At 30.4% G+C, this 26,812-nt stretch overlaps 1 protein-coding gene across 4 annotated transcripts in view; it reads right to left on the bottom strand.

The window, feature by feature from the left end:
* Nucleotides 1–26,812, bottom strand: part of COL11A1 (collagen type XI alpha 1 chain) — a 264,657-nt gene that overhangs the window by 60,142 nt on the left and 177,703 nt on the right. For all 4 annotated transcript variants that reach the window (XM_051993218.1, XM_051993221.1, XM_051993219.1 and 1 more), the window contains 9 exons: nucleotides 24,981–25,088; nucleotides 24,352–24,441; nucleotides 24,034–24,087; nucleotides 19,808–19,915; nucleotides 16,132–16,239; nucleotides 15,114–15,167; nucleotides 12,590–12,643; nucleotides 11,867–11,974; nucleotides 4,033–4,086 (listed from right to left, as the gene is read on the bottom strand). In XM_051993218.1, the coding sequence (XP_051849178.1) occupies nucleotides 4,033–4,086; nucleotides 11,867–11,974; nucleotides 12,590–12,643; nucleotides 15,114–15,167; nucleotides 16,132–16,239; nucleotides 19,808–19,915; nucleotides 24,034–24,087; nucleotides 24,352–24,441; nucleotides 24,981–25,088 (738 nt within the window). The remainder of the gene's footprint in view (nucleotides 1–4,032; nucleotides 4,087–11,866; nucleotides 11,975–12,589; nucleotides 12,644–15,113; nucleotides 15,168–16,131; nucleotides 16,240–19,807; nucleotides 19,916–24,033; nucleotides 24,088–24,351; nucleotides 24,442–24,980; nucleotides 25,089–26,812) is intronic.

Here is a 26,812-nt window from a genome sequence, read left to right as displayed (position 1 = left end):
ATGACAGTACAAGATTAAAGTTATCCTAAAGTTTCATTTTCTGGGTAAGAATATTTTTTAAAAATGACAATCGGTAAGCATATGTTAAATGCTTAATAATGTGGTTGTTGCTATGTTAAATGTTTGAATACCATAAAAAAAAAAAAAAAAAAGAAAAATACAAAAACAGTCTTTATCTTCCAGGAGCTTTTGATTTAATGTGGGAGGTCACAGATGGAGCATAAGGAAAATAATCATAAAGGAGAACATTCAAGTAACTGAGGAATCAGGTAAAATCTCATGTCAAAGGTGGCATTTGAGCAAAAACTAGAAAGAAGCCACTTTAAAGGTAGAAGTGAAGAGGAAGAGCATTCTAGACAGGAAGGACCGTCAATTCAAAAGCACAGAAGTGGTAAATAGAGAAGCTTATAGATAAGGTTTAACTGATTTTCCCACCCACTTAAATGTAATTATCTTTGTTAGGTAAATGCATGTCTTTACATTAATCAATCAGAACTTACTTGAGCAGAGGTCTTTAAATCAATCAAAGCTAAAGCCTGAGAGTCTTAGTGAGGCAGTCAGAAATTTATATTAAAATAAGGAAGTATAAAAAAACAAAAACAAAAACAAAAAAAAAATAAAATAAAATAAGGAAGTATATCAGAACAAGACAGAATTTCTAAGAATATGGAAATGAAGAGGAAAGAATGAAGTCTTATAGAGATAAGACAAAAAAATGGGAGGTCTTAACCACTTACTTAAAAGGAAGAAGAAATCGTAGGACTGAGTTCACAGTTTTCAGATTTTTTTTTTAGGTTAAAATATTTTTGTAAGGAAAGTTGAGAAAAAGCCATATATGAAAAGCCAAAACAAATATTAAAAGGACATTATAGATAACATGTCCCCCTCAGAAAATGATGTCATCATACAATGTCCCTTGCTGCCACAAGTGCTGTATTATTTAAGACTGGGATATTATGGCCAAATATGGCTAAAGTATAGGTTTAAGAATGGTTGCAAAGAGGGTGGAGATATAGTGGGACCAATAGCTCTACAGGCAAGTCAGAGAAAAAGAATCTGGCTAGCAGCACCCGTGTACCAATCCGTTCAAGAACTGAGAGTAGCCTGTTGTTTCCTCAACTTTTCCTCCTGGTGTCTGCTTATTTATAGACAGTATCTGTGTTATATTAGTGTTTGGGTATTTTATTACTAAATATTTCTAGTAACTAGATTGGTGGCTTAACCACAGAAATGAGGGTTAACTAAAAAAAAAAAAAACAAGCCAAACCAAATTTTTACACACACACACACGCATTTATATACTAAATATATATATATATAAGTTTAATTAGGGGACCCAATTTCTAGCTAAATGTTAGGAAATTTCTTTTCTGGGGGCTTAGAGTAATTGTGATTAAGCTCATAGAAGTCCATCTAAAATAATTTTCCTAAAATTACAGAGAAAGGAATGGACCTTAAGGGACCTTACATTTCTCTTGTACTTAATACAAGTTTACTATTGTAAGGGAATATTACAGAAGTAAAGTTTAAGAAGTCTGAAAATGGAAGAAGAGTTAAGATTGTGAATAGTATTAAATGTTAGAAGGGTTTTTTTTTTCAATCTTACAGATAACAGGCTAGAATTTGATAGTATTAAATGTTAGAAGGGTTTTTTTTTCAATCTTACAGATAACAGGCTAGAATTTGTTGATCAGGGGGTTAACATAATTAGAACCCTGTTTTAGGAAAATCATTTTGGCAGTTCTGTGGATGATGAATTACAAGGGGAATAAGACAGGCAAACCAATTTAAAGCTGATCATTAAAAATACAGTTGAGAAGTGGTGAGTTGAGAAAAGGATACTAATGTGTGAAGTATTGTAAAAAATAGCAAGAAATGGCAGGATTTGGTGATTTATCTATTATGTGGGGAATCTAAGAGAGTAAATTGAAGATTATAACTAAATTGTAAGCCTGGGCAAGTGGGAAGATGTGATAATAACTTGGTAATTTATTTGACAGTAATAGAGAAGTTCAGAAGAGGTAAAGGTTTGGTAAGGGAAATAATGAGTTCTGTTTTAAATATTTTGAGTAGTCTATTGAATATTCCACTGGAACTGTGGAATACAGCTCAGAAGACAGAGTAGTGCTAAATAGTTCTGTGTATAATCTACAAAGAGATGAAAATTAAATCCATGTAGAATAATAAAATCAGATTTTTTCCCCTTAATGATTAATCTTATATTTTGGGGTGAACAAGGAAAAGGGGATGAGATAGGGAAAGGACAAAGACAGATTCTTCTTTTCTCTGATATAGTATTCTCCCAATAAGCTTTGATATTTAATCCCAAACCACCACAGTCTAGTAGTTATGTGTGATTTTTTTTCAGACAGCAGAATTTAGAGAGTATATGGAACAATGAACATTATCACATAGAATTCCTTGTTTTGCCCAAATATATGAAAAATTTGATATGGCATAGAGAAGTTGAAAAACTTTTTAATTTTTAAGTAATGTGTTGTTAATATTTTGTCCCCTACTTAACAGCTGAGTTAAACTGTAATTAGATGATAGTATCATTTTTTTGTATTTGCTTCTGACAAAAGCCAAACATTTGCAAACAATTTACAAACAATATGGCCACGATCCTTTATCTGTTAACCATTGGCTCCTTGAAATAAGGAAGGTAGAAAATTATTTGACCACATTTTGTTTATATCTTGATTTCTTTGAATTATATGTGGCTGTTACCTGCAAACTATCTTTTATCTGTTGAAGAAATTTAGGGTATTTTGGGTTTGTTTTATTATTAGAAATAAAATACCGAGATCTAGTCCAAATACTGAGAACTTTGTCAAATTGAAAATAAGAACTGATTAAAAAGTAGGAAGGTTAGGATATACTTATTAAGTTAGTTCTTTACCATCAGCTTAAAAAAAAGTTATCTGGACTCTAAAACAATAAAGAAGAATGTAATAATGTAATCAGAGGAGAATAATTTATCATGAAAAGACATTTGATATCTATCTGTTATTGCTAGTAAGCCATACTGAGTAAGTCATCCATCAACTTCAGAAAGTCAACAGCATTGACTAAGCATTTATTGTGGTTTGGGTAAGGAGTTTAGGTTTTATTAAGACATTCAAGGCATTTTGTATATATGATCTTAGCTCTTCATGAGGTTATGATCTATTTGAAATATAAGAGAAATACATAGGAATAAATACTGACCCAAGAGCATAAGAAAGGAAAATTAATTAGCCATTTAATAACTTAATCTCTATTTAACCTTAAATTCCCATGGCTAATTATTTATTTAAGGGTTTTGCTGATGAGTGAAAACCTTTATACATGGAAATGGCTAGATACTTCTTGATTCTATTTGAACTTCATAATACTTACATGTTATAAGTGCTAAAACTCAAATACAGGCAGAATCCCTTAGTTAGGTAAACACTTAGTTTGAAGAATAGAAGATTAAACAGTTACATAGAATACAAATACATTAACTATCCTTCCCTTGATGTAGATGTAACCATTGTTTTCTTTCCTATCCCTTTGCACACATAATCCTAACCACAAAGACTAAGAGAATATTACCAAATATTGGGCTCACTGTTGTGATTTTGGGGATAAGTGTTTTTTTTTTTTTGGAAAAGAGCTTTCACTGAGAAAACATTGTGTCAAAACATATCAGCACCCATGAAGTGACCTGCCAAGGGACAAAAAGCCTGGATGTTTCAGGAACAAGACTAGGATTTAGATCATCCTGACTGGAGGAGGGTGGAACTCTAGTTATTACTTTGTGAGATATAGAAATAGAAATATATAAAATGAACAGCAGTTACATAAGTAGGGTGTGTGTGTGTGTGTGTGTGTGTGTGTGAGACTAAGAAAATTAGGAGAGAAATGTTTAGAACTATGAAACCAGGATTCATGAAAAAGGTGTGTATGTGTGTATATGTGTGTGTATGTGTGTATGTATTTGTTTACCAGATAAGATAGATGTTTTGTTTAATCACAATCATCATATATTATTAAAGAACAACTTACCATTGGACCAACATCACCATTTTCACCTTTTTCTCCAGGGGGACCAGGAAGGCCCTAATGAACATAATAGAAAAAGAAAGTCTTTTTTGTGTGTGTGATCAAGTTAACACATTTCTTTTAGACAATATCTATTCTGACAAATAAAGCTGTCAAAGATAATTTGAGCAGACATCAGAAAATGGAAATAATCCCTTTGTTTAATATTTGTAACAAATTTTATTGGGAAAACTGCCATAGTTTTCTGATTCCAAAGGACTTTTCACATATACTACCTCATTCAAGCCTCATAACAACAGTGGGAGGGAAATAGGATAGATATTATTGTGTCTCCTTTACAGATGACAAAAATTAGGGGCAAAGGATTGTCTAAGGTCAATAAGTCAAGAACTTGTGATTTCATGGCCTTGAAACTTCTTCACACTAAGTAGTTATGGCAGCTACCAATCAGAAGCTATCAAAACTAACCTTACTATTTGGCAGATTAGGAAAGTAAAGGGTAGGGAGGTGAAACATTTTCTCTAAAGTCTTACACACAGAAGCAAAATATTATTTTGAATATAGATACAGTTCTCTTTCCACTATACAAAGTTGATTTATGATCATAGAGAATTTCATGAGGAAAGGTCAGGTAAAAAAGTATTGTCCTTGGTAATAAAGTTGATAAAGGTTGAAAGAAAGATGGGTACTTGGAAATTCTTAACTCCAACCATTATATTATGAGACATAACTTTTAAATAGCAGAGGCAGACCTAATTCTATAAGTAGAGAATATTCATTATACCCAAAGGTAATCATGTCAGATTTCATTGTTTGTATTTTGTGAAAAAAACATTCAAATTCATTCACAAAGACAATAATTTTCTTGATTTAAACTTTCCTATAACTGTCTTGAAAAGTTTTCTACTTTTACAAGACTTTCAATTTTTCAAAGATCTACTTCATTGTTATTAAAGGAGTTCTTACCTGGCTATTTGGGACACATAAGATCAATTCTTACAAATTCAATTTCTGGTTGGCTAACTGAACTTTTGTAGAATTAATAGTGAGCTAAAAAGTCACTAAATATCATAATCTATGATCTAAGTTTATGCCACTTATTTTGTTCATTAGCTTTTAAATGCATATTATATACTCTTCAAGAATCATCTAATCTTTCATTTTCATTTATCTTACTGAAAGGAATGATTTTGTTTTTCCATTTTTATGTAGGGATATTAGAATATTATTTGCTACTCATATCTTATATGTCAGAATTGTTTGTGTCTGCTTTTGAACTCTTACATAATGATCTTCTAATACAATGTAAAACTAATAAAATAGTTGTAATCTTTTTATCATTTATATAATATTAAATACTCTATTAAATATGAAATACAATATTAATACATAATATAATATTAAATATTCTATTCATTGTAAAATATTAACATGTGAAGATAATTTAATTTCTAAATATAATTTAAAAGGTTATTTTTATCAATGTGCAGAATTATTTTTTTAAATTTTTGCCTCATGATTTCTAATCCAGAAAAAATAACATTAAAATACCTGAATATAACTTAAAACAAAAGGAATTTGAATAGTGATGTGACTAGATTGATACATTGTGATAAGACATTTTTAAAAAATTTTAAGCATATTTTAGTTTGCATTTCTGAAATATGAACTGACAATGCCTAGGGAAAGTAAAATGCCTCTGCCACATAAACAATCAATACTACAAAGTGACAATTACTAAATGTGCATATAGTGTTTCTAGAAGGTAACAATCTATGTCTGGAATGGGAGAGTGGGAAGGCACAAAATTTCAGCATCATAAATGACAGCAAGCATCATGTAAGTCAAAAAACATATTTCCATGTCAAAATATCATTTAAACTTCATTTCTATTGGTCATATATACAAAGCTGATATGTGATTATTCCTGAATTGAAGAGTATCCTATATGAAGCTATGTTCCTTCCTTTATTCCAAATCAAAATCCTATCCTATGAATTTCACTTCTCACTGTGCACATATACACACAAATGTATATAGTCAGAATGAATCTAACATGAGTGCAATGTTCTTTAGAAAGACTTAGATATTCATTCCTGCTTTTTTTTTTTAATGGAGATAGAATTGCATTTGAGTTGAGTGAGACAGAATAGTCTCATGATGAAGATTAATAGAGATATTATGAGCAAAATTATCTTGTTGCAATAAACTAAATTTGCTAAATTGTACTCTGGTGTTAATCAGCTTTCCATGGGACTCAACTTGCTCCTGATGGATAATTTATGCAATGAGAGAATCTGAATTAATATCTAATCATTTGAAGTCATTTGTCATGGAACTTAATTGATCATCAAAAAATAAGAAGAATTTAAGCTCAAAATTTTCATCATCTTATTGTCCTTCTTATGCATAAAGATGGCAAGTATTCATTGAAAGAATTATACCATTTATTCAAAGTTAGTATCTAAATGGAATATTTGATGCTTATTTATATCTATTAAAATTACTATTACATATTTTATATGGTCTCAATTAGATAATGCAAATGTGATTGTGGGCATGTTAATTTTATTAAAATCTTTAAGTTTTGTGATTTAATATGTGATATTTGGGAGGAAAATATCATTTAAAAAAACTAATTTCTATTTTTGGATTAATTCTACTATTTTGTGGAAAATACTGTGGAAATGAAGACAATGAACATTTATGGCAAATATAAGCTAAATGCCAGTATTTTTTATTGTGCTTATTGATTACCAAACTGACAAGAGCATCTAACATACCCAGCAATAATTTACAAGATAAATTATTCAGCAGAAGTATGAGAAAGTACCTACTTTCTTTTTTAAAATGTTTGCATTTTTAAGTGTGCTTTCTAATATTTTTTGTGTCTTTATGGTTGTCTACATATTATTATTTAATCTGCATTAGAAAAGAAAATACAAATAATGAAAAATCATGTTCTTATATTTTATATTTGCTAATATTCTAAAAAGTAACTGTTTGGCTTTAAATCTAGAAACTCTAAACTTTTGCTAAAAAGTATTCATTGATTCTATTATGTATGTACCTATTCAAATATTTCATGTAACTACTGAACCATGATACATATAGTAGGGAACATTATAATTTAGCAGAATGAATACTAAATCTGGATTGAATAATAGAGAACTTCAGGTTCATAATCTTATTTTACAGATGAGAAAACTGGCATCTGGGGAGCAGAAATGCCTTGCTCATTGTCACACAGATAATCAACATAGGAGCAGATTATAAACTAAAAATGCTATATTTTTTTAAACTCTAAAGTGTAATAATTGTATATACATGACAGAAATAATGAAATTTTAAAATTTCATAACCTCAAATATATATAGGCAGTAGAGAGCTATAAGTATCATCTAGCGTAATTCCTTTATTTTGCAAATGAAATGGCTGTTTGTCCTTACTGCAAGAAGACCATGACATCAGGGAAGTGATGCCATGACATGTGAGTGAGTTTAAGTGAGGGAGGATTGGGCAAGTTCCTGACTCCAGGTTCAGTACTCTAACTACTCTGTCACCTAGCATCAGAGATTCAGATATGGAACTTGAAATTTTTTTATGATGTTGAACTGTCCTTTTGTGATTACCTTGAGAGTTCCCATAGTCAGGTATGATGTCTATACCAATATTTCCTTCCATAAATAATTAGTAAAATACAACATAGTTTTTAATATTAATTCCTAAATTAATTCATCTTACTAGTTTAATTAACCTAAAATCTCCCAAACAGAAGTCTTTTAAATTAAATCTTAGTTTTAAAAAATCAATACAAATACATATTCTAAGAAAAAAATATTAACTTATTTTTCAGAAAGCTTCTATAGCCTAATGATTCAATCTAGGGTTTAAAATTCCCTTTCATTTTATAATTTGGTTAATAAGCAGAGGACTATCATTATGTATTAGAGGGAAGAAGAGAAATAGAGGTGAGGAGGGAGATGTCCTCCTAAAAATTGGGAATCAAAACTTAGAAAATAATTTTTGAAGCTGTAAGAGGATGATTTTTCCTATCTGTATGACCTTTATAAGTCAATGATCACAAATAGAATTTTAAGTCTTTACTCCTGAGTTTATAAAACAAATGCTTACTCCCTGCTTCCTCTGCCTCTTCCCTTAACAACAGACTTTGATAATCACCACCTTAGTTTGTTACTAGAGAACCTGTCAGTCTTGAGAAGTCTAAAGTACTACCAAATCAATTTTTTGAAAAGCATAATAACAATACCTAACTGGCATTTATATGGTGTTTTAAGTTTTGCATATGTTTTTATAAATATTATCTCATTTTATCTTCACAGTAACTTTTAGAGTTTTTATTATTCATGGAATGTTATTATTGATCCTTATTTTACAAATGTGGAAACTGAGGCATATAAGAGTTAAATGTGTGTCCTTTGTGCGCAGGGTCACATAGCTAGTAAGTATCTGAGGCTATATTTGAATTTAGATTTTCCTAAATTCAAGTTTAGTTTTCTATCTTTTATGCTCTTTTGCTTCCTCAAGGCATGAAATATCTCAACATGAAGCTCTCTCATTATGGTGAACAACAAACAATAAGAAATCATAGAATACATTTTCAGTAGGGAATCATTAAAGTTTATTGACATGGCAAGTGGTAATGATGCTTTCAAAACTGTTAAGGCCAATTGAACCAAATTATCATTTTTTTTAAGTCAACATCTACAAGTATTAGTACTATGAATTGATTTCTCAATTCATAGGCATAAAAACAATAGACTTTAATTATCTCTCACTTTCCCTTCGTATTTATATTCACATCAATTTCAAACAAAATAGAAAATTTACAAGATTGAAATTATTAATTGAAATTACACAAGTGAAATAGTTGACTTCTTTTAACATTTGATATTTTTCCAATTAGCAGTGTACCTGAGATAGTTGCTTGATAAATATTAGTTTGCTATTTATAAATCTGATTTCCTGCAAAATATCTTATATCTTTAAAGGTCTTTTTGCCCACAAATATGCTATAACTTTATCTTTATAAATTTCTGTATCATACATGGTCTGGCTATAGCAAACTTTTAAATGAAGCAGAAATTATTTAGCTCCAACTATCCGTGCAATTAAAACATGGTGAATGAACGGAATTGGATTGGATTGGATTTAATTAAACTGAGAATTAAAACTCTCACTAGAGAGGTAAGATATGAAATAAATCCTTATAATCTACATGGAATAGAGAGTTGAATGAGAGTACAGATAACTAAATGGATAATTTAATAACATACAAATATGATGTTCATCTTAGTGTTATACTATTATACTAGTGGAAGGTAATTGCTATTTTAAGCAACTGATTATATGATTAAAAATAAATTCCAGCCTAAATGCATTTTTAAATTTGCTCAAACCTTTGTTTTGGCTTATAGAGAGGCTCAGAGAAATTATTTTTCTGTGAGGTCAACTGGGAATACTTAATTGAACCCAATGATTATTTCATGTTATGATTATGTTTTATATGACATATTAAAATAATATGAAGCTAGATGAATAGGTTTAGCTATTCAATACAATTGTAGCATTAGGAAAAATGGAAATTTAGTGTCTTCCATGCCATTACAAATGAGATAAAATTTTGGCTACTTTTACCCTCTATGAAATATAATAATTCTTGCAGTCATGCTTAGGATAATAAACACCATCATCATTTTAACGCAGCTGAAAGTATTTAATTACAGTGAAATATCAATGTTTCTCTTTGAATTTTTGTTGCTAACCATGATCCCTTCATTATTTGGCAGAATTTCTTAACAAGCAGCCCAGGCTATGTAATTTTGCTTTATGGGTCAGTTCATTCAAAGGCAGGCATGATTCAAAAATCATTATGACATCTATTTCCACATCTATGTCCTTTAAAACAAATATATATATACATATATATTTCATAATTTAAATGAGTGACTAAATAATATTTAGATTTGATATTATAATTCAGTCAATAATAATTAAGGGTCTAAAATGTGAAAGACATTGTTCAAATCATATTTTGACCTAAAAAGACCATAATTTGGAATTCAGTCTTGATTGTATTTGGGTTTGTAATTAAAATTGGAATCTTGAATTTTAAAAAAAGCAAACAAAAGCATAATGCTGAGCCAATGTCTATAGTAAACTCATTTAGTGTATATGTGCCTTAAGCTAAATTTTTCTGCCTCCATGGCACTCATTCAGGTCTATCCTGCATTTGATGTCAACTTAAAATCTTCTATTTTCTGAGCTCTAAAAGCCAATATTTTAAAACTGTAGTACTTTGGGGAATAAATTCTTAATCAAATGAAGGAATTATTACCTTTCAAAGCAAAATTTACAAATTTACTCATTTTTCTTCTTTGCTGTGGCATTATCACTGGTTCATTTTTTTAGTCACAAAATACATGAGAATTTTGTGCATCTCTGTTTCACTTAAATTCAATTTACATGCAAATTATTACCCTTATATCATTGATCCTCTTTGAGAACAACAAAAACAATCACTTCACACTTACTATCGATGATGTATATTATATATAGCCATATTTAATGTATTAGCTAAATGTGATACTAGAATTTTTCAGTTCTCTTAAAGGCTCTATGATCTTTAAGTACAAAAACCAATACTGAAGTTCAGAACCAAATATACTATTTATATTTTATTGAACTAAATGTTTGGAAAAACTGCTAGAATTCCTCTAAGTCAAAGCTATTTAATAAAAAATATAAAGATTCAATATTCATTCATTCACAAAATAAATAATAATTGATAGACTGCTGGTGCAGAACCCTATGTACCAACATTCTAAAAAGAAAATATGTATTACTTGACAATACTAGTGTTGTATAAATATATATATGGAGAGAGAGAGAAAGAGAGAGACAGAAAGAAAGAGAGAGAGAGAGAGAGAGAGAGAGAGAGAGAGAACACTGCTATATAGTATTTTCTTATCATGCCTTTCTTTCATTTCAATAGGAATAAGGTATAGTATGATTCTTCATAGGCAAAAATATAGGTATAAAACAGAGTAAAGCGATATCTGTTTCTTCTATTCCTACTAGTTTTGCCTCACAACTTAATTACTATTTTGAGACAACATGCAGGAAAAGTCAGAACTAATTCTGCTAATATTTAAAGAAATGACAAAATGCATATATGAATAATTATTCTTTTTTTTTTCTTTGAACTGCCTGAAGCTAGTTATGCATTTAATCAGGAATCACTATTCTTCACTTTCAATTTTCAAGGACATTATGTGAAAATCTTTAGTTTTTAACAGCGCTATTGTTTGCATAACTCAGATTTTGGAAGAAAAGCTTTCTTTTATGTTTTATAGATAAATCTCTATGTAAGGAAGTAGAAATTGTCTATGCTTCATGCTAAAATGATTATCATTACCTATTCAGCTTTCAAAGTAAATTATAATTATAAAAAACTAACAAAATTATAATGTTTGCATAACACCTCTTTTTTGGACTCTGAAGCTTAAATATACTGTCTGGTAGTTATTCTCTTTATATACATATGTGCATATATGTGTTTAGATACATGTGAATGTTTCATACAAATGCATTCATATATGTATAAATTTCATATACCTGTCCTGTCTCAGTAACTGAGCACAAATGATTAAAATGATTTACTTAATATGAAATGGGTAAAAGAAGGAAAAGGTAAAAGAATGGGAAGAAGATGGGAGGGGTAGACAACTCTATATTTAGGCTATAATCTCTAGGAACCACAAATATTTACAAGACTACTAATGTTGGTGGGGAAAACATCAGGTAAGAATCTTACCTGAAGGCCAATGGGACCAGGAGGACCAGGAAATCCTCTAGCACCTTCATCACCTTTTTGGCCAAACATTCCCTGCTGACCTCTTGGTCCAGGTTCCCCATCACCTCCCTATGGAATTTTAAGGGAAAAAAAAAGTCACAAACCAAAATTTTTCACATGCTATTATCATTAACTTAACAAAAGGAGGCATGTTTGAATTTCTATAAATATCTACCACACATAGAAATAAAGTTATTTGGCCTGGTTAGAAGCATCACAGATTGTATTACAATCTTGATATTCATTCTTATTTATTATGGTGATTTCCAATTGATCTTTCCCTCTCCCATAGGTATGAACTATTTCAACTAGTTAAAAAAATCTTAAACTTAAAGCAAGTGTTAAAGTAAATTTTATCATTACAGTGAGGGACAAAGAAAAGAAATCTATCCAAGAATCATTCTTTTGAATTTATCATGGACACAGATGGTACCCAGCCAACTATTAAATATTTTAAAGTGAAGCTTTATCTATGTAGAAAACAACAAGAACAAAATATCACATTAATTGTGAACAAGCAATCTGTGGTAGATTTGGTGATTTTGGTAAGTAATATAAATTTTGTTCAGTGTTTAAAAGACAAAAATAAAACACAGTCATCCTACATTTTGGGCTCATAAATTTCTGAAATTTAATCAAAGAATTGTAGAGCCTTAGATTTGCTAAAATAAGTGGAATACTTACAGCAATTCCAGGGGCACCAACAGGTCCTTGAAGGCCTGGGGGACCAGGAGGACCCTGTAAGGAGATAAAAGCAGCATTAATTTCAGAATATATGCATGATGGAAGTCTTTCAAGTATTTCCACATTTCTATGCAGAAAAAAAAGAGATGTATTGCCTAGACATCTTTTACATTTAATGTAGTCAGCTCTTAGAGACTCAGACTTACATATCTGTAATCAATTTTAAATTGGCATTTATTGAAGGTACCTTCATTGGTAATGTTTTTGGATATTTAAAAATGGATTTTTATGTAAGCATAAACCAAGTTGAACATTATCTGTTGAAAATCTTCAAAATATCAGCTCATTTTTAGTTTTGTTTTGTTTTAATTGAATTAACTAATGCTTTAGGATGGAGAGAGGGAAGGAGTAGTTAGTACTTTAAAATAATTCTATAACATGACATCAAAATGAATGCTAGGAAAAAGGTGATGAAGATGGAAGATTTTTGTGATGAAAAAACTTGTCAATCTTTTCACTGTATTTAAAACTTTATGTGTTAAATATACCCACAATTGTCTACAGTGAGCAATATGTCTTCACCTGAATCTACATTAACATGCAAGGTTATGTTGTTTTGTACACAAATATAGCTCTCTTTTGATGAACTCAAATACCTTATCAAATCTGTAGAAAAAAATAGACAAAAAAGTAATTTGAGAACAAAACTTATTTTTTTCTCAAAGAATTATAATATATACAGTCCAGATGTTCAAGCATTTATTTTGCTCTTTGCATAACAATCTATCAGATCAGAAGCACCTTCTTTTAGAATTATGAAGGTAGTACACACTGAGTGTAGCAAATCTCAGCACTATCTAAATTTTGTTTGTTTCTCTTGCAGAGCCTTATAATAGTGAGCAATATTCCTAAAACATTAGGAAGTCAGCTTCATATTCAATGAATATTTAGCAAATCTTATTGATATATTGCACAGTTAATGCCATGTCACAATTTTAATCCCAAATATGTCCCTTCTTGGGCAAGGAGAGAATTGGACACGTTTCTTCCCTAAAACTCTTTCCATGCTGCTGTTGCTCTTAAGTCATTTCAGTTGTGCTCAGTTCCTTATGACTTCTTTTGGAGTTTTCTTGGTAAAGACACTGAAACGTTTGTTGTTTTCTTTTTTTTTACATTATTTTACAGATGAGTGAACTGAGGGAAACTTAAATGATTTTCTAGGATTACACAGTGAATGAGGCTAGATTTGAACACTGGTCTTCTCTCCAGGTCTGGCACTTTATCCACTGTGCCATCTAGATGCTCTCTTTCATGTTACTGGTATTTACTTAAGCCAATTCTTAGTAGAATTATGTTCAAGCTGAAAATGAAATAAGTACTATATCTCTATTATCTGAACTTTTTCTTAACTTGTTGGGGAAAAAAATTTGAAAAAAGAAAGAAAGGAAGGAAGGAAAAGAAAGAAAGAAAAAACAAAAAGAAAGAAAGAAAGAAAGAAAGAAAGAAGAAAGAAAGAAAGAAAGAAAGAAAGAGCGAGCGAGCATATAAAACAAGGCAATCTTTAAGTAGAACTGGAATACATAGTAAGGGGGAGAATACTAAGGGAAATAGGAGATCTACTATTGAGGGAATCATGAAAGGATTTTTGAAAGAAGGAAGTTTTCAAAACATATTTTGAAGGGGTACACAGAATGACAGAAAAATGAAGTCAATTTCAGATGTAGAAATAGGATCATGGTTTCTAAATTAATGAGGACACTAATGAATATATAATGTGTAGGGAAATATGATTGTTCACTTTTTTAAAAAGCCCTCTTCTTATTTCATAGAAGCTAGACATGTATAGGCTACTTATAGGTCTGATATCATTATTGATCAATACATTGATCTAATACATTTCTGATCTAGACAGATTAAGTAGCCTGGGGGGTTAACATACTGGTGCAAAATTTAGTGGAGACACCCAGTTGGCTTAGTCCACTGAAGTTCAGAATGCCCAAGGGATTCTTCCAATTTATGCATTTAAATTTGTGGTCTTAAGGATCCAACTACTTTAATAATTCATTTGATCTCAAGAGAACAATTATATAACCTTAAAAAATTTAATTAATACTGCATATATCTACCTGTTAGAAGATATTATGATACTAAACTATCCAATTAGACTACTGTTTGATAACTTCTTGAACTTATAGTAGACAAGTATGTCTCCTTTAAATATGTATGTTACATGGCAATCATTTCAACCACACAATTCCAATTGAGATAAGGTTTAGAAAATTCTTTATAGACAGTAAGATATTGTTATTGTTATTTTATTATTAAGTGGAAATTTTCAGTTATATCCTAATAATCTGTGGCACTGATAAAAATGGAAGTTTATATGCTGAAAATTTCTCTAGTTAATTTAGGTAAATTAGTTAATTTAGTTAAAATAGCTCTGAAATACAATTTGCAAATAAAACACTATAAAAGCATTGGGATGCGGGGGCCCTTACATATGGAAATAAGATTAAATACTTACATTTTCTCCTTTGTCACCTTTACTTCCTTTTTGTCCAGGTTCACCAATTTCACCCTGTAAAGAAACACTGATCTTAAAGTTCTCTATAATTTCTGACTTTCAGTTAAACTGTAATCAATGTAATCTTTAAATATGCAATTGAATATAACTGCTTTATTTTTAATTTTGAAATTCCACTTAGAAAATCCAAATGGACCTTATTTTTTACATCTCTGCAGCTTATTTTATTGAATTAATCCTGCTAATGTCCAGTCCATGGCAAATCAAGGCTTGACTCAGCTGGGTAGTATTCTACAAGTGGCTTTCAAACAAAGAAAACTGTCTTGTCTCATATCCCCTTAGTAAGAACTAATATTGAAAATATAGTCATTTAATTGCATAAAACTCAACAATTATACATTTTTTTTTGGTTCTTTTTTTGGTAAGGCATTTGGGGATAACTGACTTGCCCAGGGTCACACAGTCGATAAGTGTCAATTTTCTGAAACTAATCCTCCAGACCTCAGAGTCAGTGCTCTATCCATTGTGCTACCTAGCTATCATAATTATGCTTTTTAAAAAAGCATTTTAAAATACTTGCATGACCCACATTGCTAAATAACCATGCCAGAAAATGTGATATAATTTAGTATAGTAATGAAAAAAAAATACATTAGGTCCTAACACTGTTTTGTATTTTTTTTCTTGACAAGTTAGGACATATCCATGTATTTGAAACCAAAGCCTTATTAAAGACTTTTGGAGAAATTGTATGATCAAAACAAATAAACATCAGCCAATTTTTCAATAAGTCCGAATCTACTAATCTATTGGCTCCAGAAGAATGGGACAATTGCATTTTATTTTGCCATTAGCATAGACAACATTTTAGAAGATTAGCTTGAGCATCAAATATGTGGATTCTCTTCTCCCTCCTTGCTCTTTTATCCCTCTTTTTAAAGCTATGGGGTGTAGTAACTCTTGGAATAGACAATACTTTCCTATGACATATACCTTTTATAAAATCATAAACACAAACCTTATCTCCATCTTCTCCAGGGGAGCCTGCAGGGCCAGCTGGACCTGGAAGACCTACAGGACCCTGTACACCATCACGTCCAGCTGGACCTTGGGGACCTTTTTCTCCCTGTATTAAAAAAAAGACAAGAAATCTTTAAGCTAGTCACAAGAACTTTGTCATTTAGTGACCTGGTATCACATTTTAAACTAGCCCCAGAGGGTCTTTTAGTCATTTAGCATATTAAATAAGAAAGAAGTGTCATTTATTGATGACATATCATTTCGAATAACAAGCAATAACCAATCACCAGCTCAAAAAATTATGCTTTCTTACAATTAGTGAAACAAACATGTTTAGAAATTATGGATCTTACCCAGCTGTTTTCTACAAAATTAATTATCATTTCACTTTGAAGTATTTATTCAAAAAGTTTCTTTTTAAAAAAGAATTTTTAATGTTGCTTTTTGTTTTTACATTTTACACATTTCTGAAAATATTCCTTCTACTATCTCCAATCAAGTACCAAGGAAAACTTCACTTGTAATGAATATATACACACATGTATGTGTATAGATACATATATATACGCATGCACACATATTGCATATATGTATGTGTCTATCTACCTATCTATGGTTCAGCAAAGAGATACAATAACTTGATCTGACAATATATACAATATTATGCCCACATAATTCTCAACTCTAGAAAAAAGAATGGTATCTATTTTCTCATTCTTTTTGGGGGGCAAGAGTATTCATTATCATTAGACAGCATTAAGTTTAATTTTCCTTTCTCTTTTCATCATTGTGGTACATATTGCCAGATATTTAATTTGTCAGCCAACACTTATATTGATAAATCAAGAATACTTCCTATTTGCAGAATCCAGTAGTGCAGTCACTGTTTAAATAGTAGATACTATAGAAAAGAGATAGACAAAGAACCTTACTATTTGGTTTTGAGAGTGTTTACAAAGTGATTTTATTTATGTGCCTTCATCCATTTGTAATTTTTTTCATTTAATACACACTACATATTTTATTTTATTTTGCTTCTTCCTATATTGCTTAATTCAAAATTATTGGCTACTTTGCTGTTTTTGTTCAACTAGAATTTCTTTACATTTGATCTCTTATGTTTTTGAATACGTGTATAATTTTAGGCTCTTATCACAGTTCATTTAGATAATTCCATAACCTAATTGACCTACTTGCATCTATGTTGTCCCTTCTTTAAAATATGCTGAAAACAGGCACTCTAAAACTTTATATCTCTACATACGTATATATATAGAGAGAGATGCACAAACACATAAATATATTCACACTCATGGGTGCATCTACATATAGACACACACAAACATATATTTATGTATCTATCCATCTATCTATAGGTAATAGTAATCTATATATATGTATATATATTAACATATAATGCATATATATGTGTTTACAGTAATAATATGTGTATTATGTATATTTTTGATGATCCTATATTGCTTCTTGGATTACTCACTCTGACATTTAAAATCTCAGGAATCTGGCTGTAATCTATCTTTCTAGATTTTTTCATAACCCTCTCCTTTATTCATATTATGCTACTTCCAAACTGGATTATTTGCTATTCTCTGAATTTGATGTTCTATCTTCTTAATTGTGTGGTCAAGCTTTCTAGGAATTCACTCATTCTTCATCTTGTCCACTTAGAATCTTCAGTTTTCTTACAAATTTGGCTAAGATGATAGCTCCTATCATTGTTAGTATTTCTCCCTCTTTACCATATTTTTATATATTCACCATGTTTTTACATATCAAAAGTTTCACTGGATGATACAGTGAAAACAACATAGAATCTGCCTCTAGAGGACTTAGATTTGACTTTTAGTTTGATCATTTGTCTGTGAGATTTTGGATAACTCAGTCATTTAACCTCTCTGGGCCTCAGTTATTGGATAAAATAATTTATAATTATATAAAATTATATAAAATAATTTCCAGTTTGAAATATATTATGCACAATGTTGTCTCCCTCAGTACAGCATAGCATCACAAGCATCACAACACACATTTAGAGGCAGGTTGTTCAGAGCTGATCTAGCCCAACCTCCTTATTTTATAGATGAAGAAATTGGGCAGAAACTAAGTAACCTGCCCAAAAACATAAATACAGTAAGTATCAAGTAGGATTTAAATGCTACTCATGCAGATATAATATTTCATTTTTATTTTCTTATTCCTAGTGCCCAACACAATAGTAGGTTCCTAATAAGGTAGGTAGATAGTAAATAGAATGAAGAACTTGCAATTGGAAAGACAAGTTCAAATCCCAACTTAGGCAAGTCACTTAAACTCTGTCTCAGTTTCTTCATCTATAAAAGATGGATGATAATAGCATTCACCTCCCAGGGTTGTTGGAAAAATCAAATGAGATAATCATCATAAAGCACTTAATATAGTAGCTGGCACACAATTCCATAAAAATGTTGATTATTATGCCTTTGGATACAGGTATAGATAAATTGCCATTTTCTTCTTTCAGATGAAAGAAATCTTCCAAAAGATTATATAATTTTCTCAATGTCATAAACAACAAACGGAATAACATGTATGATGGTGCCATTTCATCATTCTTACTAGCTTTTTGGAAATGATAAAAAAGTAGTATAACAATAAGTATACCAATTTTACAAATAAAAAACTGAAACATAGGTCAAGTGACTTGCCCAATATTACAAAAGTAATAATTACTCAAACCAAGATTTAATTATAAGTGTTTTCTGTCCTTATCTAAATAAGGAGATTTGAAGGAAACAAAAGAAAGGGTCTATTGGAAATTAAAGGCTTTCAATTGTCAGAATCAAAAAGGTAATTGATATTAGCATCAATTAGTCTTCACTTTTAAATACTTTTTGTCAATACTCAAGACTTAAGTATTTATTAAACACAAATGTAAATAACGTGGCCCCTTGGTTAACATGTACATCTGTAATTTCATTGTCTTTGTGATTTGACATTTATTTTTGGGATGCAGAGTAAGGAGGAGCATTTCTAAGGTATCAAGTTAATCAAAAGAAGAGACTAGAAAAAGGTATTCAATTTCTTAAAAAAAAAAAAAAGCACAATGATTAGAGAGGGGAAAATGGCTTATCAGACTTGAAAGTTTTTTTAAAAAAATCTTAAAAGTGAAATCCAATATATGACAAAATAATTGAGCAAAAGATTTAAATTCCACTCATAGGAGATCAAAGCACATATTATTCCAGAATGACACCTACTGCTAAAGGGAGCTATTACAGAATGTGGAAAAGATTGATAATTAAATTGGATTACAAAAGAAGGAAAAGTTCATATTTTTTCCTAATATGAAGCAGCAGGGTATAAAGTTTTAATCAAAACTATAATTTGGGTTTTTTTAAAAGAAAAAAATCAGACTCCTTTACAGTGATAATAACCAACCATATTTAATCCCCTCCCCCACAAGTATTAAAGTTTCATAAAGTATGGGAAAATGTGATCTTCTTTAATTAAATTTGAAGTTTTCTAGATCATAAATAGAGAGGGAGATGGGCTGCTATGCAGTGCACATATGCAGAGGAAAGCCAGTGAAATGTGAAGAACTAATATTCTTGAATGAAAAGTAATAATGCTTGAAGGGTAACAGACTAATACATTTCCTATTTAAAATTACTTACAGGAGCACCTTTTTCTCCTGCTGGACCAGGGGGACCTTGGGGCCCTGGGCGACCGGGTAAACCAATTGGGCCAGCTGTACCTGCAGAACCTCGTTCTCCTGGTGATCCCTGGGGATTAAAAAAAGAAATATTTAAAAAGAAGAAACTAGCTTTCAAACTCAAAAAAAGTTCTTGAAAATTAATAAAAATGAAATAACAGGAGATCATTTAAAATTTGAAAGGTAAACTTTCATTCTTCAGATAGTAAAGATACTTAGTAAATATTAACTAACACAGGTAATAAGTAAAAAGAATGAATGATTTGAGTTTTCACTCAAAAGGTTATGAAATTTGATATTTCATCAAATTCAAGTACTCCACATATTTTGCATGTTTTCTCTCCCTCTTTAATTTAATTACTTATAATGTTGTTGTTGTCATGTACAACATATACTGTGTCACTGAATGAATATTATATACATATATACATACATATTCATATATATGTGCATACATAATATATATTTGATATCACATGTTCCTTAATATCTAGCATTGACTCATTGATTCTAAAATTTGGTCATATGAACCTTGTATTGGAGAAAAAGATAGCCATATAGGTTTCCCTAAGTATACCAGTTCTTTGTTAGATATGGAAATCCTGGAATTCTTTTGATGTTGCTTTTTTCTAAAAGTTCTTAGTTAAAATAATATGAATAATTAATTAAACATGACTTGTATATATTATCTAGTCTAGTGGAAGAAATATATCATTTAGAACAGCATTTAAAGAAAAAAGAGAAGAGTAGATTTAAACTATTACCTGCTTCAAATTAATTGTCATTTTATCTATATTCAATTGTTTGACTAAACTAATTATGTCATAGTTGTTGGATTAGATTTCTAGAAAAATGGCCATTTATAGCTATTTTCTTTAAAGGACAAATTCCTTTAACCAAGCTAATTTGGAAGATCCGATTTATAATGCTAAATCTCTGCCCTTAATAGATAGATGTTAAAGAGACTTATTTCATAATGGAGCAGAAAGAATTGAGAAATCCAAATATTTTTGAAAGAGATAATACTGAAATGGAAAAGTCTTTCAGAAAGCTTATTTCCTACATAATTATATTTTTTAAATAAAAAATCTATCCAGGTAAGTTAAATCTAGTTTATAGTAAGTTTTGATAAGTTTTGCTCTTATGAATTTCATTGGACTATCTAAAGAAATTTTTTTAAATCATATGTAAATTCATAAATAATAAATAACAATAGTTATATATGATTTTTAAAAATTTCTTTAATTACTACAATCTATTTCTTGTTAATTACTTCTAAAAAAGGATATATATGTATGTATATATATATTTATGTGTGTATGTGTGTTATGTACACACATATATACATGCCTACAAATATATTATCATTGAGCACTCGTCACAAGCTACAGAGAATTTAAAACATGTCCAGTAGAATTAAAAAAAAAATCTTTGAATTGACAATTGAACAAAAAGTTAATTAGGTGGTTCCATGGAAATAAGGTGCAGTGACTGCTTAAGTGAAAAGCAGTCAACTTTTTTTTTTTTTTTAAATAAATTAGGTAGCCCTGAAGTCAGGAGGACCTGAGTTCAAATTTAACTTCAAACACTTAACACTGCTAGTTTTGTGACCTAGGCAAGTCATTTACCCCAATTGTTTCAGCCAAAATAAATAAATAAATAAATAAATCAGGTATCTATGCAGCTATTTTTATAGTAAATGTTTAACAATATGTAAAATCATGTCAATTCCAGTTGTGATATATCCCAATTAATCTGTAAAATTAAAGTTAAGATACTGAGACAGCCAATAATATCAGTATGTCTTTCCTATTTTAATTTCCACTACTCCACCACTATTGGAGTAAGAAAGACCAGAGCTAAATCTGGCTTCAAACACTTACTACCTAAGTGAGTATAGGTAAGTAACTTAACCTTTTTTATGTCAGTTATCTCATCTTCAAAATGAGCTGGAGAAGGAAATAGCAAACTACTACAGTATCTTAGCAAAAAAAAAAAAAAAAAAAAAAAGCAAATGGCATCACAGTCAGACAGAACTAAACAACAATGACCAAAAAAACAACAAATCTCAACTCAGAACAATAAAGGATGTTCCAAAGGATGTTGTGTAAAAACAGATTTGCAGTTTTTCAGTCATTAAATTCTTTGGGAAGAGAAGAAGCCTTGTTTAATGGATATAGTATTGAAAATGAAATTCTGTGTTATGGAATATTATTGCTCTGTAAGGAATGACCAGCAGGATGAATACAGAGAGGCTTGGAGAGACCTACATGGACTGATGCTAAGTGAGATGAGCAGAACCAGGAGATCATTATACACTTCGACAACGATATTGTATGAGGATGTATTCTGATGGAAGTGGATTTCTATGACAAAGAGACCTAACTGAGTTTCAATGGATAAATGATGGACAGAAACAGCTACACCCAAAGAAGGAACACTGGGAAACGAATGTGAACTATTTGCATTTTTGATTTTCTTCCCGAGTTATTTTTACCTTCTGAATCCAATTCTCCCTGTGCAACAGGAGAACTGTTCGGTTCTGCAAATATGTATTGTATCTAGGATATACTGCAACATATTTAACTATATAGGACTGCTTGCCATCTTGGGGGGGGGGAGGGAGGGAGGGGAAAAAATGAAACATAAGCGAGTGCAAGGGATTACCCTGGCATGGATTCTGTCAATACAAAGTTATTATTAAATAAAATAAAATTTAAATTTAAAAAAAAACAAAACAAAAAAAAAAAAAGAAAAAAAGAAAACGAAATTCTGAAAACCTGGATTCCAAACCTCACTCAGATAATTACTAGTTATGAGCTCCTGAAGAAGTTCCTTAACCTCTTTCCCCTCAGATTCCTCATCTGTAAAAATGCAAAGTATGTCCCTAAAAACCTCTAAGAACTCCTTCCCCCTCTAAAGTTATGATTCTATGATACTGGATGACTATTTGGTTAGTACACTGTGTAGAAATATAAATTGACTAAGAGACTGGAGGGTATCTAGAAGGCACCTAATTTCCTTTCTAAATCTTGGATTTTTCATGGGATTTTTTTTTTTTTTGTAATTCCATTCTTTCTGTTTTCTGTGAATATGCATTATTGTCAGAATACCTGAGTTAAAATTCTGTTGTGCCACTTACTTTCCATTTGCACAATGTTGAAGACATAACATATTCTGATTCTCAATTTTTTTCATCTTTAAAAGGTATTTGGATTAGATGATCTTTCCATCTCTAAATCTACTGAAATCACAAATATTCAGTCATCTGAAATTTTGATTCTGTTTACAATAATTTATATACATTTTCATATTTATATTAATGGATAAAATGTCAGCTTAATTTGTTTATCCCTACATTATGCCTTCTACTTGACTTTTCAGGATGTTATTTTTTTCACCCTGAAAATAGCCTGAGTTTCCTCATTCTAAAATGAGAACATTGAATTGCATGATCTCTGTCTTAATATATTGATTTCTGTGTCCCAATATTTAGTAAGGTTCCAGGGAATTACAAATGCAGTAAATCTTAAAGCATTCAAGAAATTACTACTGTAGGATATTTGAAAACTGAGAGAAAACAGATGAATAAGTAAGAAAATATCTTTTTGCAAAGGAAGAAATAAGATTATTATCTGTGATTTACCCATCTTCAGATTTATAATGTTACATGAGTTAAATAAGGTAATCTTCATAATTTGTTTAGATGATTACCTTTCATGCTTATGTAGAAATTATATCATTTGTCAAATTATAAACTCATAAAGGACACAGACTCAATCTGAGTGCATTTGGTTCACAATATATGATGGAGAATACTTTTTGTGCAAAATTATTGAAATGTTTGAAAAGATATAAACGTATTGAAAATATTCCATTTACATTTAAAATTTTCTAGTGACTGAGAATTTCGATTACCCTCAAAATCTATCTCCTTGGGAGCTGCTAAGTAGTAAGCAAATGTCTTCTTCCAGTGGAAGCAGTGAGAGCTATATTTTCTTTATCCTAAACCTTTCATGTTTATATACTCATTAACACATATAATCAGTAGAAAATAATCATTGATTGATTTGACTGACATATTACCTATTGTCACATATACGGTTTCAATGAAAATATAGCATGGGAACACTTAAATATAATCATTAATTAAAATGTCCAGCAGAGTGATTTATTAATACTACTTACAAGTGGACCAGGTGGACCCTGGGGACCTTCTCCACCTTTCAGTCCAGGTGCACCCTAAAGGAAAGAAAAATTGAATACAGATGACTAGATATAAAAAGGACACCATGATTTATAAGGAAAGAAAATTGTCAGCCCCAAATATTTTGAAGAGCAAATGAGATTAATTTTAGATAAAATTCAATTAAAAATAGAAAAATGAAACATAAGGTTTCCTTATTTTGCAATCATATTTAGAGATGATTAGTCATTTATTTAAGACCTAAAAAAAGTCTAAATATTAAGCTTAATTCTTATTCTTTATCTATATGTTAATGATACCTGAGCTCCAGGAAGGCCTCTTTCTCCTGGGAAACCACGAAGTCCTGGTGGTCCATCTTTCCCTGAGATACCTTGAGGACCAGGATCTCCCTATGAAGATGTTACAAACATTTGAGAATAGAGAGATAAATTGACCATTACTATTATTAAGCCATGATTATCCTCACTATAACTGAACATTAAATCTTGATAATGGACAATGTTGAATAAATTCAAAGGAAACTATATATGTCAAAATAAAATGGCAAGTGGGAACAATTAGATACAAATATAAACAACTGGGGTAAATTAAGTATAAAATTAATATAAACAATAAAACTTCTTATTAAAAGTAGTTAAAAACATGATTTTTAAAAGCTAATTTCCTGTACATGGAACAACATACATCAAAAGAACCAAATTTCTTTTAAAATTTTATATCTTTTAAATAAGGTCTAAGTTGTTTTTTTTTTTTTTTTTTAACATAACCATCTATTGAAGTAGACTCACATAAAATATTTTCCTTGTTGTTGTATATTTTTGGAACTCTAGCATTCCATTATTTATAGAAAAATTGAATAATGAACAAATGATTATAGAAAAACCATAGACTGAAGTAAAGCCTAATCACTCAAAAATTCACATGTTACCTTTGCACCCTCTTTTCCAGCTGCACCAGGAAGTCCTTGCTCACCAGGAGGTCCAGGAGGTCCAGGATGACCTCGTTCACCTATTGGACCAGTCTCACCAGTAGGACCCTGAATCAATTAAAAAAAAAACAAACAAACAAACAAACAAAAAAAAAACAGTGCAATGAGCTTTACACAGCTAAGAAAGAAACATATCAAATGCCATGTCCCCAAAACCTCATCTTGAGAGAGTTCATAATAATAACGTAATAATTATCATAATAAGCACTATCTTTTTTGTCCCTCTGAATGGAATACTCCTTCTAGAATCTCCATTTAAGGAGGTTATTCAGGCTAACAATATAGACATTTTTTCCTAAGCTATACTCTGGACTTCTTTTATCATTGTCTTCCATAAGGGTGCCTTCCCACATTTCTGGCTCACTTCATTTCCTTTTTGGTGTGTTTCCCCCAGTAGAATATAAGTTCCTTTAGGGTCAACAGTTTCATTCTCATTGTATTCACTGTACTTTACCCAGTGCCCAGCACACATAAGCACTTGATAAATGCTTGGTAACTACTATATTTGAGTCTCTTTAAAATGGATTTAAAGAAAATCATTGATTCTTAATATGTGGTTACTATGAGAAAGTACAATAAGGCTGTAGAATTTATAAGAATAAATAATGACAATTATCAACTTTACATGACTGACAAAGCCAATTTATATGTTTTCTTTATTAATTATTTATTCAAACTATTTTCATGGAAGGTAATCAGGATCTTTGAAAACAAAAGTCAGGATTTAATTTAAAGTGACTTTACTTAAGTTGAGAAGTAAGGATATCAGGGGTAGTATATGTCAAAGAATAAAATAAGTATACAAATACAAATGTAAAAAGATTTGTCATTATAAGTAGATTAGGAAAATCCAATCAATAAAGATTATTATTAAATAATTGTGGCAACCGAATTCCTTACATTATAAAGTCTTTCACTATTTGTTTCTAGCCAGTGTATTGACTTACTGATTGACTTCTCTTTCCATTTTTATTTCACACTATTTAATATTCTCCCATCCCAGACCACAGTCAAATAATTATACTTGCTGAGCTCAGCATTCCATCATTCACTCCTATTGTTGATGCTTGTCCTTACTACACACATAGTAGGTACTTAGTAATTTCTCATTAAGTGGACATGGATTGGTATTTAATAAATGTTTGTTAGATTAAATTGATTTGAATTTAATGTCAGTAGCATGACAGAGTAACAAAAAGAAAAGGAAAAAAATTATCTGGGCAGCTAGGTGGCAAAGTGCATTCAGTACCAGACCTGCAGTCAGTAAGATTTATTTTCCTGAATTGACATCTGTCTCAGAAACTTCCTAACCATGGGAATGCCGGCAAGTAACTTAATCCAGTTTGCCTCTGTTTTCTCATCTGCAAAATGAGCTAGAGAAGGAATGAGAAACCACTCCAGGATATTTGCTAAGAAAATCCCAAAAGAAGTCACAAAGAATTGGACATGACTGAAAAATGACTGACCAATAACAAAAAATATTGATGGTAGCATAGTATCTAAAAAGGAAGGTTGTACAATTCTGCTCTGCTTAGTTACTATCTGCTATCAATTATTCCACCCACATCTTAAGAAGGAAATTAAAAAATAGAAGAACATCCAAAGGAGGATAGAGAGTAATTAGCATGAAACTTGAAACTACTCCATACAAGAATTGATTGAAGGAAAAATGGATGTTTAGTTTGGAGAGGAAAAGTGTTAAAATGGATTCCTGCTATCTTCAGGATGCTATAGATATGAGAAGATTTTAGTTTTGTTTTACTTTACCTTAG

The sequence above is a fragment of the Antechinus flavipes genome, chromosome 4 (assembly GCF_016432865.1).
Source record: "Antechinus flavipes isolate AdamAnt ecotype Samford, QLD, Australia chromosome 4, AdamAnt_v2, whole genome shotgun sequence".
Taxonomy (NCBI): domain Eukaryota; kingdom Metazoa; phylum Chordata; class Mammalia; order Dasyuromorphia; family Dasyuridae; genus Antechinus; species Antechinus flavipes.
The sequence above is the reverse complement of the archived record's forward strand: the minus strand, read 5'-3'. Positions and strand labels throughout refer to the sequence as shown.